Source organism: Myodes glareolus, chromosome X (assembly GCF_982192425.1).
Source record: "Myodes glareolus chromosome X, mMyoGla1.1, whole genome shotgun sequence".
NCBI lineage: Eukaryota > Metazoa > Chordata > Mammalia > Rodentia > Cricetidae > Myodes > Myodes glareolus.
The window spans coordinates 118078843-118096992 of record NC_142053.1 but is presented as its reverse complement, the minus strand read 5'-3'; the positions used below and the strand labels follow the sequence as shown (position 1 = coordinate 118096992).

The following is an 18150-nucleotide window of genomic DNA, read 5'->3' as shown; positions in this document are numbered from 1 at the left end:
CCTCCCAAGTAGTTAGGATTTCAGAACTGTGGCGGCAGCCCTGGGTTCAGATTTGCCTTAGTTAGGGTTACTATGGCTATAATGGAACACCAAGACCAAACTCAAGTTGGGGATGAAATGGTTTGTTGGGTTTACACGTGTACACCACAGTCCATCATCAAAAGAAGTGAGGGCAAGAACTCAAACAGGGTAGAAACCGGGAGGCAGGAGCTGATGTAGAGACCACGGTTACTGGCTTCCTCAACCAGCTTTCTTATAGAACCCACAACCACAAGCCCAGGGGTAGTCTGATCCACAATGAGCAGGGCCCTCCCCCATCAATCCTTAATTAAGAAGATGTCCTACTGGCTTGCCTACAGCCTGACCTTATGGAGATATTTTCTCAATTGGGGCTCGCTCCTCTCCAGTGACTCCAGTTTGTGTCATTGACATAAAACTAGCCAACACAAGCTTCGTTCTTTTTCTTCAAATTTTTACATGGGTATGGTGTGCATGTGTATATATCCATGCTTACATTTATGCGGGTGTGTATGTGTGAGGGGATACATGGGAGAAGTTGACATCAGGCATGTTCCTGGATAGCTCTAACTAGCTAGTCAGCCTGCCCTATGGGTTTCCTGTTTTGCCTCCAAAGCACTGTGATTACAGATGGGCCACCATACCTCTACCTCCCAAGTGCTGCTATTAAAGGTGTGCGCCACTACCGCCTGGCCCTTAGTTTCTTTCTTCATCAAGTTTTACTTTCTCTACTAGGTTGAGAATAAAAATCTCAAGACTGGCCACCTTCCAACAGAAAAGTGTATAGCCTGAGCTACTTGCAGAAGGGTAATCACTTAGCAGGCTATGCCTCCCTAAGCACCTGGAAGCTTAGGCAGGCCATGCAAAGACGGGTTGGTATATTCATCTCTCCTTCTCCTTCCTTCCTTTCTCCCTCTCCTCTCCTGTTACCCTTCTATTTAGCCCGGGATGGCCTCAAATTCTCTACTAGTCTACCTAGGCTAACCTCACACTTAATAGTCCTTCTGCCTTAGGTTCCCACGTGTTGGGATTATAGATGTAAGCCACAATTAAAAAATATTAATAACTGTTGAGCTGGGTAGTCGTGGTGCATGCCTTTACTCCCAGCATGTGAGAGGGAGAGGCAGGTGGATCTCTGTGAGTTCGAGGCTAGCCCCGTCTACAAGAGCTAGTTCCAGGACAGGCTACAAAGGTACAGAGAAACCCTCTTTCAAAAAAAAAAAAGAATTCCCCAAGCCCCCTTTAAAACAGCCTGTGTGCCCTTGGTGTGTCACCGCCATTTTGTGTGGATGATTGAGCCCTGCACGCTGGCTATTTCTGCAGAATAAATGCTTTCTGCTTGCATTTATTGCATGTGCTTGCATGCTGTTTGAGTCTGGGGTCTTCCTTCAGTGATCCTTGGACCCTTACAAGGGATAGGTTCTCAGTAGGTATCCATGGCTGGCCTGGAATTCACTATATAGAGCAGGCTGACCTTGAACTCACAGAAATCCACTGCCTCTGCATCCTTACTGGTAGGATTAAGTCATAAGTCACCACATCTGGCCACCATGGTTGTCTTGTTATTTTCTCTCTTAGAAATTCAAGCTGGGCCCTAGATACATCACACATGTTAGGCAAGCAGTCTCCAACAGAGCTACGCCTCCAGCCCCTTCAGTCATGCTGTTGAAACCCTAAGAAATGTGTCTGGCTAGAGAAAAAGATGTGCTGGGTAAACAATACTCCACAGCCTTCTTTGTCCCTCTGCTCCCAAGGCAAGGCATTTAGCACCAAGAATGAGCACAAAAGCAAACATGGCGGCTCACAACTGCAAACCCAGAATTTCAAAGGCAAAATCAGGAGGATTCCCAATTCAGCCTGGGAAAAATGGTGCCATCTAGGGCAGTCCTACAAGACCCCGAGACAAAAACAAAACAAAACAAAACAAAAGAACTAACACATAAATTGACAAACGGGCTGGATTGAATCACAAAGTTCTGTAGAGCAAAGGAAACAATTATCAGAGAAAACCCACAGGAAGAGAGGAAATCTTTGCCAGCTAATCATCTTGCAGAATGTGTAAAGGGAAAAGTGAGTCTACTTTTCACATGCCCAGAAAAATAAGAAGTTCAAGGTCATCTTTAACAACAAACTCTATTTTTTTTTAACAACTTTGTCCTGATTTTTTGTTGTTGTTGTTGTTTTATTATTTTTTTTCTTTTTCAAGACAGGGTTTTTCCTGTAGTTTGGAGTCTGTTTTGGAACTAGCTCTTGTAGACTAGGCTGGCCTTGAACTCACAGAGATCTGCCTGCCTCTGCAAGTGCTGGGATTAAAGGCATGTGCCATCACCGCCCGGTGACTACAAACTCTGTGGCCGTGGTCAACTGTGCTAGATGAGACCCTGTGAACAGGGGAAGGGGATACTCAAAATTACATAGATATTACATCTCATTCCAGTCAGAGTGACTATCATCCAGAACACCTTTAATCCCAGCACTTGGGAGGCAGAGGCAGGTGGATATTGAGTTTGAGGCCAGCCTGGTCTACAGAGTGAGTTTCAGACAGCCAGGGTTACACAAAGAAACTCTGTCTCGAAAACCAAAAAACAAGAAAGAAAGGAAGAAAGAAAGAAAAAAAGAAAGATGGAAAGAAAGAAAGAAAGAAAGAAAGAAAGAAAGAAAGATGGAAAGAAAAAACAAATGGTGAGGATATGGGGAAAGAGATCCCTTTCACACATGTAAGAATGTCAGTTAAGATGAGGCTCTCCCAAAACTAAACTTAGAACTACTGTATGACCCAGCTATACTCAAAGGATCAAAGTCAGAATCAAGTAAAGACACTTGAATCCTGTTTACTGTAGCTCACCATCCATAATAACCGATAGAACTGGACTGGGTATACACTAATGAATGGATAGAAAAGTGGTATATATACACATGTGAGTCTAATTCAGCTATGAAAAAGGAAAATGTATGTTATTTCCTGGAAAATGTATGAAAATAGAGATCATTGCGTTGAACAAAGTCAGACTCGGAAAAATGTAGCCAGGCATAGTAGTGAAAGTCCTGATTCCTACAATTCAGGAGACTTAAGCAGTAGGATTGAAGTCTCCCTTACATAGTGAGTTCAAGGCCAGTCTAGGCTACCTGATCCTTTTTGTTTCACCCCTAAAACAAATATACAAATGAACAAACAAACGAAAAACAAATATAAGCCCAACATGGTTCTTTATTTTTCTAATTCCAGCACTCAGGAGGCTGATGCCTCAGTCTTGATTGTGAACGATTGAGTGTTACAAAGTGAGTTCCATACCAGCCTGGGCTACAGAACGAGACTGTCACTGGGTGGTGGCAGCGCACACCTTTAATCCTTTCACTTGAGAGGCAGAGGCAAACAAATCTCTGAGTTCAAGGCCAGTCTGGCCTACAGAGCTAGTTCCAGGACAGCCAGGGCTACACAGAGAAACCCTGTCTGGGAAAACCCGAAACAAAAAGAAAACAACAACAACACAGGGAATGAGACTGCTCAAAGCAAAAACAAATACAACATATGCAGAATCTAGATTTTAAAATTATGTTTACACACACACACACACACACGACATGGAACTAGAAAGGACACTTTTGGGGAAGAGTTAAAGGTCTGGCAAGAGGGAGCAGGGGAACAAAAGAGGGTAAAGGGAGGGGAAACATTATCAAAGTACAGTATATGGCTGGGTATGGTAACTGTGCCTGTAATTCCAGGACTAGAGAGACTGAGGCAGGAAGATGGCCAAGAGTTAGAGGCTAGCCCAGGTTTACAAAGTTCCAGGTCAGCTTGGGATATAGTGTAAGGCCCTGTCTCACAATCATGCCCCAACCCACAAAGTACATGATAGACATAAATGAAAATGGTTAGCGAAACTCATCATTTTATAGGATGAACCCATGGCAAGCAAATGAATGAATGAATGAATGAATGAACCGAAACCTGACTGTGGTAGGATACTGGATCCTAGGGTCCCATGGCATCTGCACACGTGGCACTGGCCCACATGGAGACTATCGGAAGACAGCCATGAACTGTATCCAGAGCTTCAGGGCTCGTTTCGAGCAGACATCCGGTGTGAACACGTATGCAAACATAGTAAGTGTGCAAGGTCTGATTAGCTTTAAGTGTATTTGTGTGCTGATGTGTGGAAACTTGTTTAAGCCGAGTGTGCTCACTGCATGTGCAAGATATATGTGAACTCTAAGAAGAAATGTGCTCGGTTTGGCGTGTGTGGGTGTGTGCGCGCGCACTCGCACCATCTACGCTAAGCATTAAGAACTCGTGCTCACACAATTTGGGTGAACATCACAGTGAATAGTGCACGTGCCCGTCCCAAACATTTCGTGTAAGAACAGCGGCGCATTTCACACCACCAAGAGAGTCGCTCGGCGGTTGAGAAGCCATGAGCGCATCGCGCGTGCCGTGCCTCCGCGCGAGCGCGCGCGCGCGCGCGGGCTGAGGGGTGACGCACACACGGGTGCGCGAGGGTCCGGCGCAGCGAGCCCAGGCAGTGCGAGGACAGCGCGCAAGGTGGGAGGGAGGGCGCGTGCGCATGCGGACACGCGCGGAGCCGGTGCAGAGCGGCGGGCCGGACAGTGCGCCTGTGCAGCCCGCGCAGCCCGATGGAGCGCAGTGGTGGGAACGGAGCTGGAGCTCCCTCTGAAGGGGTGCTGAAGGGCACCTCGCTGCTGCCCGCCAAGTCTACGGAAGCGAGCGCAGGGCGAGCCTCCCAGCCCACCCCTCGACCGCCAGGTAAGGGCTCGGGAGCGCACGGCCAGGTCGGGCTGAGGACCCCCGGGGGCGGGGCGGGCCAAGGTGGTGACACCCTCGCCCGGACGCCCTTTCCCGAGGCCTAGGTCAACCTGACTCGGGGACCTCAGGGCCGCGTCCCTCTATCAGCGGGTGGCGAGCTGCCCTCGGGCTTGGCGTGGGTGAGTGGGCGAGCTTGCGGAGGGGGAGGGAGAACGCGTAGCAAGTATCTTTTTTCACAGTTGTTCCTGAGGTGTCGTCGGCGCCCGAGGGGGTTTCTGGAATGCCAGCCCTGCGGGCGCGGGGGGACCCCCGCTGAGGTGTTGGGAGTCCAGGGTTTGGCTGGCTCGCACCCTGGCTGGCTCGCACGCTCCATCCTGGCGAAAGCGCACAGACCAGGAAACCACAGCCAACCACCAAGGTGGCCCGGCTTTGCGGATCCCCACCCCCCACCTTCCTCAGGGTTGGGAAAACTGTCGTGTCCCACCGGGGCAGCGGCGGTTCACGCCGTGGCCACCGCGAAGACGACTCCCCCCACCCCCACCCCCCCGCCGCCGCCCCGGCCCCGAAATCGCTGAGATAGTGGCTTCGCTAGTGGGGCATCTGGCCCGCGGCAGCCCCTCCTTTCGTGACAGCCTGGTGATTGAGTATCCAAGCCCACGAGACTGCAGCTGAGAGCTGTGGCGTGGGGGGGGGGGTGAGGGGATGCGGGTCCTCGTCCCGTGTGCCCGAGGGGGACATCATGAGGACATTTCGGAAGAACGTGATAGGCAGATCTCCCGTCTCCTGGTTCTCGCGCTAACCTTCTGTGTGCTTGCAGGTGGTGCGGAGGTATACGCAGCAAGGAAAAGGATCTCGTTCTGATTTTCCTGGTGACATGTTTTTTTGTTTTTGTTTTTTTTTTAGTTAATAATGCGAACTGATTTTCTTTTTTATCCTGTATTGCAAAAACAAAAAACTCACACAAATCTTGGTATGTTTTGGGCATTATCACATCGTGGAGATATAAGTATTTCATATGAGGTGGAGGGGGCAGAGGAAAGGCATCAAATGAAGTGGTATTTGGGGTGTTTGCTTCTTCGTTTTGAGACTGGGTCTTGTGTGGTTTCTGTGGGTCTGGACTAAAGAGATCATCCAAGTCACCACACCCAGACTGCAGATGTTCCCTTAGTCACTTGAAACACGCTTTTCGTTGGGATAGAAGGGGGTACCTTATTGGACCTTCGGTCGCATCATTTATAGAAGGGAAAGGAAGGGTAAAATTAATTCTCGTTTGTTATCATGCTTTTTATTAAATGAACAACTTATGAAAACATTATAGGATAGTGATTAATAAGTATCCGTTAAACAAATACTTACATTTTCATTCTTTTTCTTGAGAGACTCAAGCAATATCTGACCAGAATCCACACACCAGAGCCAGCTCCCTCTGGCAAAGGGGACCTCATACAATAAAACATTAGAAAGGGGATGCTGTTTTGAATTTGCATTTTTATTTGGGGGGAGTTGAAATAGTAGATTATTTAGATGTTTCTTTTCTTTTCTTTCTTTTTTTTGGGGGGGGGGCTTTTCAAGACAGGGTTTCTCTGTAGCTTTGGGTCCTGTCCTGGAACTCATTTTTTAGACCAGTCTGGCCTCGAACTCACAGAGATCTGCCTGTCTCTGCCTAGCGAGTGCTGGGATTAAAGGCGTGTGCCACAATCGCCAGGCTTATTTAGATGTTTCTTGTAGTAGAGAATGGCCTGTATGTTTAAATATCCAGTTTATCTGGGATTTTTACTTGAAGAAATTATACATATATATATATATTATTGATATTTATATGGAGCTACTTGAAGGAATTTAAGAGGACAGTTTTTCCTCTCTATTGCTCTGTTACAGTGTAGACACTAGTTTATTTTTGAATTTCTAAAATGAGCAGGGTGGTGGTAGTGGTGCATGCCTTTAATCCCAGCATTCAAGGAGGCAGAGGCAGGTGGATCTCTGTGGATTTGAGGTCAGCCTGGTCTACAGAGTGAGTTCGAGGACAGTCAAGGCTATACAAGAACAACAAAAAACAACAAAGAAAAGAATTTCTAAGATAATTCTATATTTTAGATATATAGCCTACAATGAACATTTAGAGATCATTCTTAATAGCTATGTGAAAGAAAATAGATTTTTTTTTACTTTATTTCGTAGGGGTGGGATGGAGATATGTGTAGGCAATGCAATATAGTCCATTGTTGGGCATGAATTCATGTTCCTGTTCCCTATCACCAACAGTGATAACTAAAGTTTTCCTTCCTTCCTTCCTTCCGTTTATTAAGACAGAGTTTCCCACCTGGCCTAGAACTCACTCTGTAGGCCATGCTGGCCTTGAACTCAGAGATCCGCCTGCCTCTGTGCTCCTCCTCCCCAGTACTGGGATTAAAGGTGTGCGCCACCACCACCTAGCTTGTTTTTTTTCTTTGTGTGTGTGTGTGTGTGTGTGTGTGTGTGTGTATACACGCATTATGTGGATGTGGGGTGTACTTGTGGAGTCCACAGGCCCAACTTAGGTCTCATTCCTCAGGCACTTTGCATCTTATTTTGAAACTAAGTCTCTGACCTGGAACTCACGGTTTTGGCTAACTGGCTAGGGAGCCCCAAGGACCCACCTCTTTCTGCCTTCCCAATGCTAGACTTAGAAGCACATTCCACCATTGGACCTTTTTCTTCGTGGGTTCTGGGGTTGAGCTTAAGTTCTCATGCTTGCATGGCAGGTACTTTACTGACTAAACTTTCTTCCCAGTCCCATTTTAAGTTTTTTTTTAACTTGTATTTTTTAGTGTACAAGGTAGCGGGTTCCATTATGACATATTCATGTATGTAAACCATTGTAGTTTGCTCACGTTCTCCATTACTCTCCCTTGTCCCCCTTCCACCTTACTGGTCACCTTTTTTCATCGAAATATTCCCACTCTAAGCTGGACGGTGGTGGCACATGTCTTTAATCCCAGCACTAGGGATGCAGAGGCAGGTGGATCTCTGTGAGTTCGAGGCCAACCTGGTCTACAAGAGCTGATTCCAGGACAGGCTCCAAAGCTACAGAGAAACCCTGTCTCAAAAAGAAAAAAAAAAACCAAAAAAACAAAAAGAACAAAAAGGAAAAAAAATATTCCCCTTCTGTTTTCATGTCTTTTACGTAGGTATTTTTGAATTTAGGTTCTACATGTGAGGGAAAACTTGATACTCTTCTTCCCCCCAAGGAAGGATTTTTCCCTTTCTATTTCTCCTTTCCCCATGTCCTTCAACTCACTATGTAGCCTAGGATGTCCTCAAATTGGTGATAGTAACTACTGCTTCAGTCCCCACAGTGTTTGGATTACAGGGAGGGCACTACACACGGCTTTCTGGGAGGGGGTATTCTCAATTATACTTATTGTAGATCCATTTAATGAATGCTACTGATACTAAAATTAGTTTTAAGGCTGAGAATATAGCTTAGTGGGTAGAGTGCTTGCCTGGTATGCTTAAGGTAATAGAATTTTTAGTTGCTGCTCTATTCACAATAGCTAGGAGGATGTGGAATCAGTTTAGATGTTCATTAACAGAAGAATGGAGCTAGGCTTGGGTAATCCTAACCTTTAGGAGGTAGAGGCAAGAGGTCAGTAGTTCAAGGACAATCATTTTGGGTGTTGACCAAGCACACCTTGGGAAGCAGAGGCAGGTGGATCTCTGAGGCCAGCCTGGTCTACAAAGTGAGCTCCAGGATAGACAGGGCCATTACACAGAGAACCTTGTCTCTAACAAACAAAAAAGCAAAGAGAAAACAACAAAAAAGAGACTCTGTCTTTTTCATTTTTGTTTTTCGAGACAGGGTTTCTCTGGGTAACAGACCTATTGGTCCTGGAACTAACTGTAGACCAGACTGGCCTTGAACTCACAGAGATCCACCTGCCTTTGCCTCCCGAGTCCTGGGATTAAAGGTATGCACCAACACTGCCCAGTGAGATCTTGTCTTAAAAATGAACAAAATAAGAACATAAACCATGGATGAGTAAAGAAAATGTGGTGCATATACACAGTAGCATTTTATTTAGCTGTAAAGAAAAAAATAAAATAACATTTCCAGAAAAATGGGTGGGACTGGAAAGCATGTATATATGTAGGGATTTATGCACAAGTGAGGCCAGAAGAGGGTATCAGATCTCCTGGAGTTGGAGTTAAAGGCAATTGTATACCACTGAAGCTGAGCTCCAGTCCTTTGCAAGGGCAATATGAGCCCCTAATTTCGAACCACTCCCCAAATAAAATATTTTTATCTCACCATCCTCCTAAACTGTATGAAAATACCATAATGAAACCCATTACTTTGTAAGCTAATTAGAAAAATAAAATAAATATAAGGTTACCAGAAAGCTATGTTTATTCATTTACAATGAAAAGTAATAGACATGTGAATTAAATAGCTTTAAGTGCTTCAAAGTTGGTGTGCTAAATTAGAATGTTTAATGTATGCTGCAGTTACAGGTGATACTAACCTTTATACTTTTGAGGCTAATGATGGGTGATGAGTACATGTTTAATCCCCACACCAGCCTTTTTTTTTAAGTTGGAAACTAATTTTATTCTATTATTGACAGATTGTTTTTTTTTTTTTTTTGAGGCACCCTCATGCTGCCTCATGACATGACTCATGGTCTCATGCTGCCCTGACTGACCTCATACTCTCTAGGTAGGGAATGGTGACTTTGAACTTAAATCCTCCTGCCTCCACATGCCAGGTTATGTGGTCATAGACATATGCCACCACACCTGGTTCATGTAGTGCTGGGGAGCAAACCCAGGGCTTCATGCATGCTAGGCAAATATTCTACCACATTTTTTTGGTGGTGGTTGTGAGGATCAAACCTTATGCATATTATGCCTATGTTCTACACTGTTTTAAATTCCCCACCCCAGATAAATCTTAATTCCCTTTTTGGGGGGCGGGTTCAAGATGAGGTTTCTCTGTGTAGCTCTGGATATCCTGGAATTTACTCTGTAGACCAGACTGGTTTCGAAATCAAGAGATCCTCCTGCCTTTGCCTTCTGAGTACTGGGATTAAAGGCATGTGTCACCACTGCCCAGCTAAATCTTTATTCTTGGATTATATTTTAAATCCATTATGGGTTTTGGGATAATGTTCAGTTGTAGAGTGGTTGCCTAGCATGCATGAAGCCTTAACTTCAGTACCCCAGAACCTCAAATGATGGTGATGATAGTTCATCCTAGCTGCTACTCAATTCTTGGACACCCAAGGACTTCTTATGTGGGGTCCATTTCTAATGAGACATGATTTGTATTTTTAGAGATCAACTCCTGTTCCTAAGCATTCATGGAGTCCTTTGGGGACTGAAAATACAGAGCAGTTTGAGATAATTTGAACTGAGACCATATAATGTCCCATTGGCATATTTGGGGAATGTGAATAGTTGAATGGTTTTCCTGATGGTGTTATAGGATATTGAAAGGTAGTACCTCTGGTTGTTCCCCAAGCAACAGGTTTTTCAACTATTGAAATCCTGTTCTTGCTTTACTTACCCACCAGTGATGCCTTCTTTTAATCATTTTACTACTGAGAACGAAATTACCCAGTATGCTATTCTTAATGCTTGTGATGTATACTTAGCATAGTAACTGTTGTTTCAGTCTGCTTAAATACCTTTAATGAATACATAAATCACCAGCTGCTGTCCACTGTCATGTTAGGCTACATCATTGTCACATAGGTCCTGTGTTCCTCTCAGCCTAAAATGCCTCCTTCCCCCCTTTTCACTTCAGATACTCATTTCCTTTAGGTTCTTTCACACAGAATTAATGAACTTCATTTTTTTTCTTTTTTGAGACAGGATTTTTTTTTTAAAAAAAACTTCATTAGTGAATCTTTGGGGGTTTCACATCATGCACCCCAATTCTGTTCACATCCTGGTTCCTCCATATTCCCTCCTTATCCCTTGCATCCCTTCATGGGAAAAAAACAAAGCAAAGTAAACAAGCAAGCAAAAACAAGAACAGCAAAACAACAACATCAACAAAAACACCCACCTGAAACAGCCAAGTCTCTGCTTCTCCTCTCCTGTCTCTCCCTTTTTCATCTGTCCTGAAGGCATTGGAGGCTTTGGTGTGAGAGAGAATTTGTGTGTGTGTGTGTGTGTGGTGTGTGTGTGTGTGTGTGTGTGTGTGTATGTAACCCTTGCTGTCCTGGAGACCAGGTTGGCCTCTGTAGATCAGGCTGGCCTCAGACTCACAGAGATCTGCCTGCTTCTGCCTCCCGGATGCTGGGATTAAAGGCGTGCGCCACCACCACCACCAGGCTACAGTAAGTACTCTTAAAGACTGAACCTCTCACCTCTCTCCAGCCCTGGATTTCCTCCTGTCTGTGCCTGGGGTGGTTCTGCCAGTGTTAGAGTGTCCACTGTTGTCAACATACCTGAGTAGATTGAGCTCCACACCATCTTGGGGTATATGATAGATCGATCTCTCTCTCTCTCTCTCTCTCTCTCTCTCTCTCTCTCTCTCCCCCTCTCTCCCTCTCCCTCCCTCCCTCCCTCCCTCTCTCCCATTTGTCAGTTCATATAAAATATTTGATATTGCTGAACTTCAATTTTCTCACTTTTTCATTTGTCAGTAAAGGCTTGGATCTTACATTGTAAGCCCAGGATGGCCTGGAACTCAAAGCACTTCTCCTGCCTCAACTTCCCAAGTGCTGGGATTACAGACAGGAGTAACCATGTCCATTTTACCTTTTTTTTTAAACCCTTTTGTTGTTTGTTTTTGTTTTCTGACAATATATCTCTTTGTAGCCCAGGCTGTCCTTTAACTCACTGAATTAGCTAAAGCTGAGCTTGAATTCCTAATCTGTCTTAACTTCCCAAGTGCTAGGATTCCAAGGCATGTGTCCCTATGCCTGGCCCTCAGCTTTTTGTTTGTTTTTGAGACTAGATTTCATTCTGTAGTCCAAGTTGGCCTTGAGTTTGTGCCAGTCATCCTGTCTTAGCCTCATGAGCACTATGATTACAGATATATGGCACCACCCCTGGTTTATTATCTCAAATTTTAAATATGTGTATGAGTGTTTTGCCTATATGCATGTATGTATACCACATGCATACCTGGTACCTATGGTGACCAGTAGAGGGAGTTTGATTCCCCAGAACTAGAGTTATAGACAGTTGTGAGCTGCCACTATGGGGGATGTTAACCCTAGTCTTATGGAAGCATGAGCCATCTTTCCAGCCCTAGTTATCTTACCTTTGAAATAGACCCATGGACAAACATGAGACAAAGCACTACCTTCAGGATGATGCAGTCAATATCTGTCCAGAAGTCCTAGAGGTGATTAGCCATCATTAATTGTGGACGTCTTTCTACTAAGTCCTTATCTTTCTTTCTTTTTTTTGGAGTTTTGAGACAGGGTTTCTCTGTATCTTTGGGGCCTGTCCTGAAACTAGCTCTTGTAGATCAAGCTGGCCTCGCACTCACAGAGATTCGCCTGCCTCTGCCTCCCGAGTGCTGGGATTAAAGGTGTGTGCCACCACTGCCTGGCTAGGTCTTTATTTTAAGAACAAATCTTGGCCCCAGAGTATAGGTGACTCTGTAAGTGCCGCCTAGTGCAAAAGGTGGAGATGATTAGCCTATCTTTCTTCAAGTGTGTGTGCACACAGTAGGTTTGTAACTAACATTTTCCAGTTGTATTAAACAAAAATCAGCCCAGCGGTGGTGGCACACACCTTTAATCCCAGCACTTGAGAGGCAGAGGCAGGCAGATCTCTGTGAGTTTGAGGCTAGCCTGGTCTACAAGCGCTAGTTCCAGGACAGGCTCCAAAGCTACAGAGAAACCCTGTCTCAAAAAACCAAAAAAAAAAAAAAATCAACTACATTAGGGTGAGTGCTAAGTGAATATTTCTTGAATTTTAGAAGTGTTTTGCTAGAGAGAAATTTGAAATAATGGAACTGCAAGTCATGTGTCCTGAAGTTTGTTATGTTTTTTTCTGTATTCTCCCCATGATTATTTCTAACTGAATTAAATAATTTGCCCATTCCTGGAAAACCAAATCTCATGAAATCAAGCACTCTGAAATAAAAAGGTTTATTGATCCATTACTGATGGTAAGCAAAAAAAAAAAAAAAGTTGTATCTCTGGGGCAAGTTCCCTTGAAGCCATAAGCAGCAAGACTTGTAGGCAGTTGGGAAAATGTCTGATAGATCTAAAAAGCAGACTAGAACTTGAGAGATGGCTCAACAGTTAAGAGCACATGTTGCCCTTACAGAGGACTGTAATTCAGTTCCCAGAACCCATGTCAGGTGGTTCACAACCACCTGTGTAACTTCAGTTCCGAGGGATCCAATGCCGCCTTCTAGTCTCTGAGGTATACACACACACACACACTCTAAATAAAAGGAGCAGGGCAGTGGTGGCACATGACTTTATTCCTAGCACTCAGGAGGCGGAAACAGATGGATCTCTGTGAGTTAGAGGCCAGCCTCGTCTACAGAGCTAGTTCTAGGACAGGTAGGGCTGTTACACAGAGAAACCCTGTCTCGAAAAACAAAAACAGAAAAATAAAATAAAAAAAGAAGGGTACTTAGCAAAGAAAATTTGGGAAAGATAGACGTCACTCAAATTGAGTCTATAGTGACTGTTGCCAAGAAAATTATTGGCTAATAATTGGCTATATTGGCTAAGACTGTTGTGACTAAATTTGAGTTAATGTGTTTTGTTTTTCGAGACAGGGTTTCTCTGTGTAGTTCTGGCTGTCCTGGAACTTGCTCTTGTAGACCAGGCTGGCCTTGAACTCACAGAGATCCACCTGCCTCTGCCTTCCAAGTGCTGGGATTAAAGGTGCCACCACAGCCCAGCTTTGAGTTAATGTTTTAACATGCATTTAATAATGTAAATTACTTTTTCAGACAATCTCAGACTTGCTGTTTAGCTGAGACTGGCCTCTAATTCTGATTCTCCTGCTTCTACCTCTCAAGTGCTGGAATTATGTGCTGTCATGCCTGGCTATAAGATTTTTTTTTACTTCTCTATCTTTCCTCCTGTATATTCATTGCTCCTTTTGTAAGTACATTGAGGATACCTTAGAACTTTACACATTTTTTTTGGCAGGGAGAGAATTGCTTATAGTAAGATAGGGTTTCTTGATGTCTTTTGATCTGCATCTCTTCCATATCCATCCTTGGGAGTAGGACTATGGGCATAAAAACTGAAAGTTCACCAGGTTCCCTAGGGAGTCTAATATTGTGGGGTTGAGTTGGGAAGTAAAGACTGAAAAGTCCACCCAAAAATCAGTTAATTATCCATTTTCATTTATTTATTTATTTATTTATTTATTTATTTATTTATTTGGTTTTTTGGGACAGGGTTTCTCTAAAGCTTTTGGAGCCTGTCCTGGAGCTAGCTCTTGTAGACCAGACTGGCCCCAAACTCACAGAGATCTGCCTGCCTCTGCCTCTTGAGTGCTGGGTTTAAAGGCATGTGCCACCACTGCCCGGCCCATTTTCTTAAAGAACTTCTAGATTTTTAAAAAATAGATTATTTTCAATTTTGTGTCTCTGTGTGTAGGCGTGTGCATGAGAGTGCTGTACCCATGCATCAGATCCCTTTGAAATTGAAGATACAGGTGGTTTCAGGCTGCCTGATGTGGATGCCAGGACTAGAACTCAGGTCCCCTACAAGAACAATATGCTTTATTAAACTTCTGAGCCATCTCTCCAGTCCCTGTTCATCCTTTTTCAAATTGTATTTTATCTGTTTATATTTATAGTTCAGCATTGACCCCGTGGCCTCGTCCATACTAGGGAAACACTACACTGAGCTATGCTTCTAGGCCTCAAAGTTGCTTAAAACTCAAGGGACACACACACCTTTCTTTAATTTTAGCACTCAAGAGGCAGAGGCAGGTGGATCTCTGTGAGTTCCAGACCAACCAAGACCTTGTCTGAAAAAAAGTTAATTAAGAGTATTTTTGTTTGTTTTGCTTTTTTTTTTTAAAAAAAAAAACAGGGTTTGTTTGTATATCAGCCCTGGCTGTCCTAGAACCTGCAATGTAGACCAAGCTGGCTTCGAACTCCCTGTTATCCATGGGTTCTGTCATCAGGCTTATGCAGCAAGCACAAACCACTGAACAACCTCACCAGCCCTAGAATTTGGTAGTTTTTGTTTTCTTGTCCCTGATTCCACAGATGATTTAATATGCTCCTTTTTCCTTATACCCGTATTTCCCACATCTGTACAGATCTTAAAATCTAGTTCAGTACTGTATAGCCACATCTTAAATGGAGCCTTTTTTTCTTAATATTTATTTATTATGTATACAACATTTTGCCTCCCTGTATGCTTGCAGACCAGAAGAGGGCGCCAGATCTCATTACAGATGGTCATGAGCCACCATGTGGTTGCTGGGAATTGAACTCAGGTCCTCTGGAAGAACAGTCAATGCTGTTAACCACTGAGCCATCTCTCCAGCCCCCAAAAGGAGCCTTTCTTGCTTTTTGTCTTTTTTTGTCTTTTTTTTTTTTTAGACACAGAGTCTTACGTAGCCCAGGCTGACCTTGAACTGACTGTGTAACTGAGGATGATTTTGAACTCCTCATTTTCCACAACTCCACCGTTAAGTGCTGGAATTAGAGGTATGCCCCATCATTGCATTGAATTTATAGATTGCTTTCGGCAGAATTGCCATTTTTACTATGTTGATCCTCCCAATCCAAGAGCATGGGAGATCCTTCCATTTTCTGGTATCCTCTTCAATTTCTTTCTTCAAAGCCTTAAAGTTCTTGTCAAATAGATCTTTCAGTTCCTTGGTTATAGTTACCCCAAGATACTTTATGCTATTTGTGGCTATCGTGAAAGGCGATGTTTCTCTGATTTCCCTCTTTGCTTCTTTGTTCTTTGTGTATAGGAGGGCAACTGATTTTTTGGAGTTGATCTTGTATCCTGCCACAGGTTTTCTTTTTTTCTCCCATTTTTCATTATACTTGGTTATTCTAATACAGTTAAATGATATGTAAATACTGGGCAATGATGGCACATGCCTTTAATCCCAGCACTGAAGAGGCAGAAGCAGGCAGATCTGTGACTTTGAGACCAGCCTGGTTTATAAGAGCTAGTTCCAGGACAGCTAGGGCTGATATATGAAGAAACCCTGTCTTGAAAAACATAATATAATAATAATAAAACAAAATTGGGCTTAGCATTTGGAAGTTGAACTTTACAAATCCTAAGTATATAGTCTAATGATTTTTTATGTATACACTCATGTAGCCAATGCCTAGATCAAGAAATTAAATAGTTTCATTCCCCTCAAGGCTTCCTAAGCCTCTTTTTATTTATTTATTGTATGTCTATGAGTGTTCTATTGCATGTATGACTTTATGCCAGAAGACGGTATCAGATCCCACTAGAAATGGTTGTGAGTCACCATGTGGTTGCTGGGAATTGAACTCAGGACCTCTGCAAGAGCAGCCAGTGCTCTTATCCACGGAACCATCTCTCCAACCCTTTTTGGTTCTTTCTATTTATTTACTTTTGTTTGTTTTGAGATTTTGAGACATACTTTCATGTAGCCCAGGGTAGCTGTGAACTGACTTTTTTTTGGGGGGGGGCGGAGTCTCACTATATAGCCCTGGCTAGTTAGAACTCTCTAAACTCTTTTTGTAGACCATACTGACCTCAAACTCACAGAGATCCACTTACCTCACTTTTGAGTAGTGGGATTAAAGGCATGTACCACTGCTCCCACTCTTCTTACCAATTTAATTAAAACTAGTATAGTCATAATACTTGTATGCTTATATTGGTGATCATGCAAATATATTTCTTTTTTTGGGTGTTTTAGAGACATTATTTCTTTATGTCACAGTCCTAGCTGTCCTGGAACTAGCTCTGTAGACCAGGCTGGCCGTGAACTCATAGAGATCCACCGCAAATATATTTCTATTGGTTATATACCCAGGAGTGGAATTGCTGGGTCATAAAATTGGTGTGTGTTCAATTTTAGCAGATATTGCTAGCTATTTTATAGAGTAGCTTGTATTAATTTTCTATTGTTGCTAATACCACAGACAGTGATTTAAAGCAAAGTAAGTTATTTTTTGATTCTATAGGTTAGATGGTCTGAAATCAAGGTGTCAGCAGTACTTTTTGGAGGGTTCTGGAGAAGAATCTGTTTCCTATATTCCTTAGTTTCTGAACCCTTCCTCCATTTTCCAGGCCAGCGGCATAACATCTGTGATTCTGTCTTTAATTTCTGCCGCTTTGCCACATCAGATCATTCTTGACTCCAACTCTCCTAGCTCCCTTGTGGTTGGTTACTTTGGGGCTTAGCTTAATCACATCTGCAAAACCCTTTGTGTGTGTCCCTGTCCGTCCATCCGACCATCTGTCCATTCATTCATCCGTCCGTCTGTCTGTCTGTGTTTCTGTATCTGTGATTAGGTACATATGTACTTGTTAATGTATCCATGTGTACATTCAGGTACACATTCACATGTGTATTTACAAACCAACAAAAATAATTAAAAAGAGCCTTCACATGTGGAGGTCAGAGGTTGATGGTGGCTGTCTTGATCACTCTGTATCTTTATGTTTTGAAGCAAGTCTCTCAGTGAACCTAAAGTTCATTCAGTAAGACTGGCTAGCCAGTGGATTTTAGGGGTCCCCCACTATTTCAGGTACTAGGATTACAGGTACATGCCGCCATACCCATCTTTTTTTTAAAATGAGGGTTCTTGGGATCCAAACACAGGTCCTCATGTTTGTTCAGCAGGCATTTTACTGACTGAGACATTTCTACAGCCTCCTGGGGAGCTCTTCCATCACATAAGGTAACATTCACAGGACCAGGAGAACAGCATTATTTTGCTAACATGTGGCTGAGCTGTTATGTATTCCAATGAGAGTTCTAATTTTTCCATACCTCTGTCAGTACAGGCATTCAGTCTTTTTAATTGTAAGCATGCTAGTTGAGATATGAGAGCACATCCATGGCTACTACCTCAAGCATTTCTCCATTGTGTCAGTGATAGCTTTACTGTGTTGCCTTATGAATATTTGTGTACTGACTTTTATCTTTGCCAAACTGAGTGCTGCTTCGTGAGGCAGGTATATAATAGCTGATTTAATAAATGCCCCTTAGATTCTAAAAGCTCACTCAGAATAGTTTTCAGCCAAGCAGGGAAACAGAGATGAAGATGCAAGGGAAAACAATGCTTACATTCCTATCTGCCTCAGATCCTCGATCTAAAGTAGGTGGGATTTCTCCCCAGTAAAAATAGGACTAGATCAAAGAGGCTTGCCTCTACTTTCTGCATTCTTGTTGTCTTTAGCGAGATAGTTAAACTATAAGTGAGTAAAGCCCTA

At 43.5% G+C, this 18150-nt stretch overlaps 1 protein-coding gene across 9 annotated transcripts in view; it reads left to right on the top strand.

The window, feature by feature from the left end:
• Positions 1–4622: 4622 nt before the first annotated feature.
• Map7d2 (MAP7 domain containing 2) overlaps positions 4623–18150 on the top strand; it is a 102033-nt gene continuing 88505 nt past the window's right edge. For 7 of the 9 annotated variants that reach the window (XM_048440712.3, XM_048440711.3, XM_087902511.1 and 4 more), the window contains exon 1: positions 4624–4780. In XM_048440712.3, the coding sequence (XP_048296669.3) occupies positions 4651–4780 (130 nt within the window). In that variant the 5' untranslated portion in view covers positions 4624–4650. Of the gene's footprint in view, positions 4781–18150 lie in introns of all 9 variants that reach the window. The other 2 variants (XM_087902510.1, XM_087902509.1) reach the window with 1 other exon arrangement.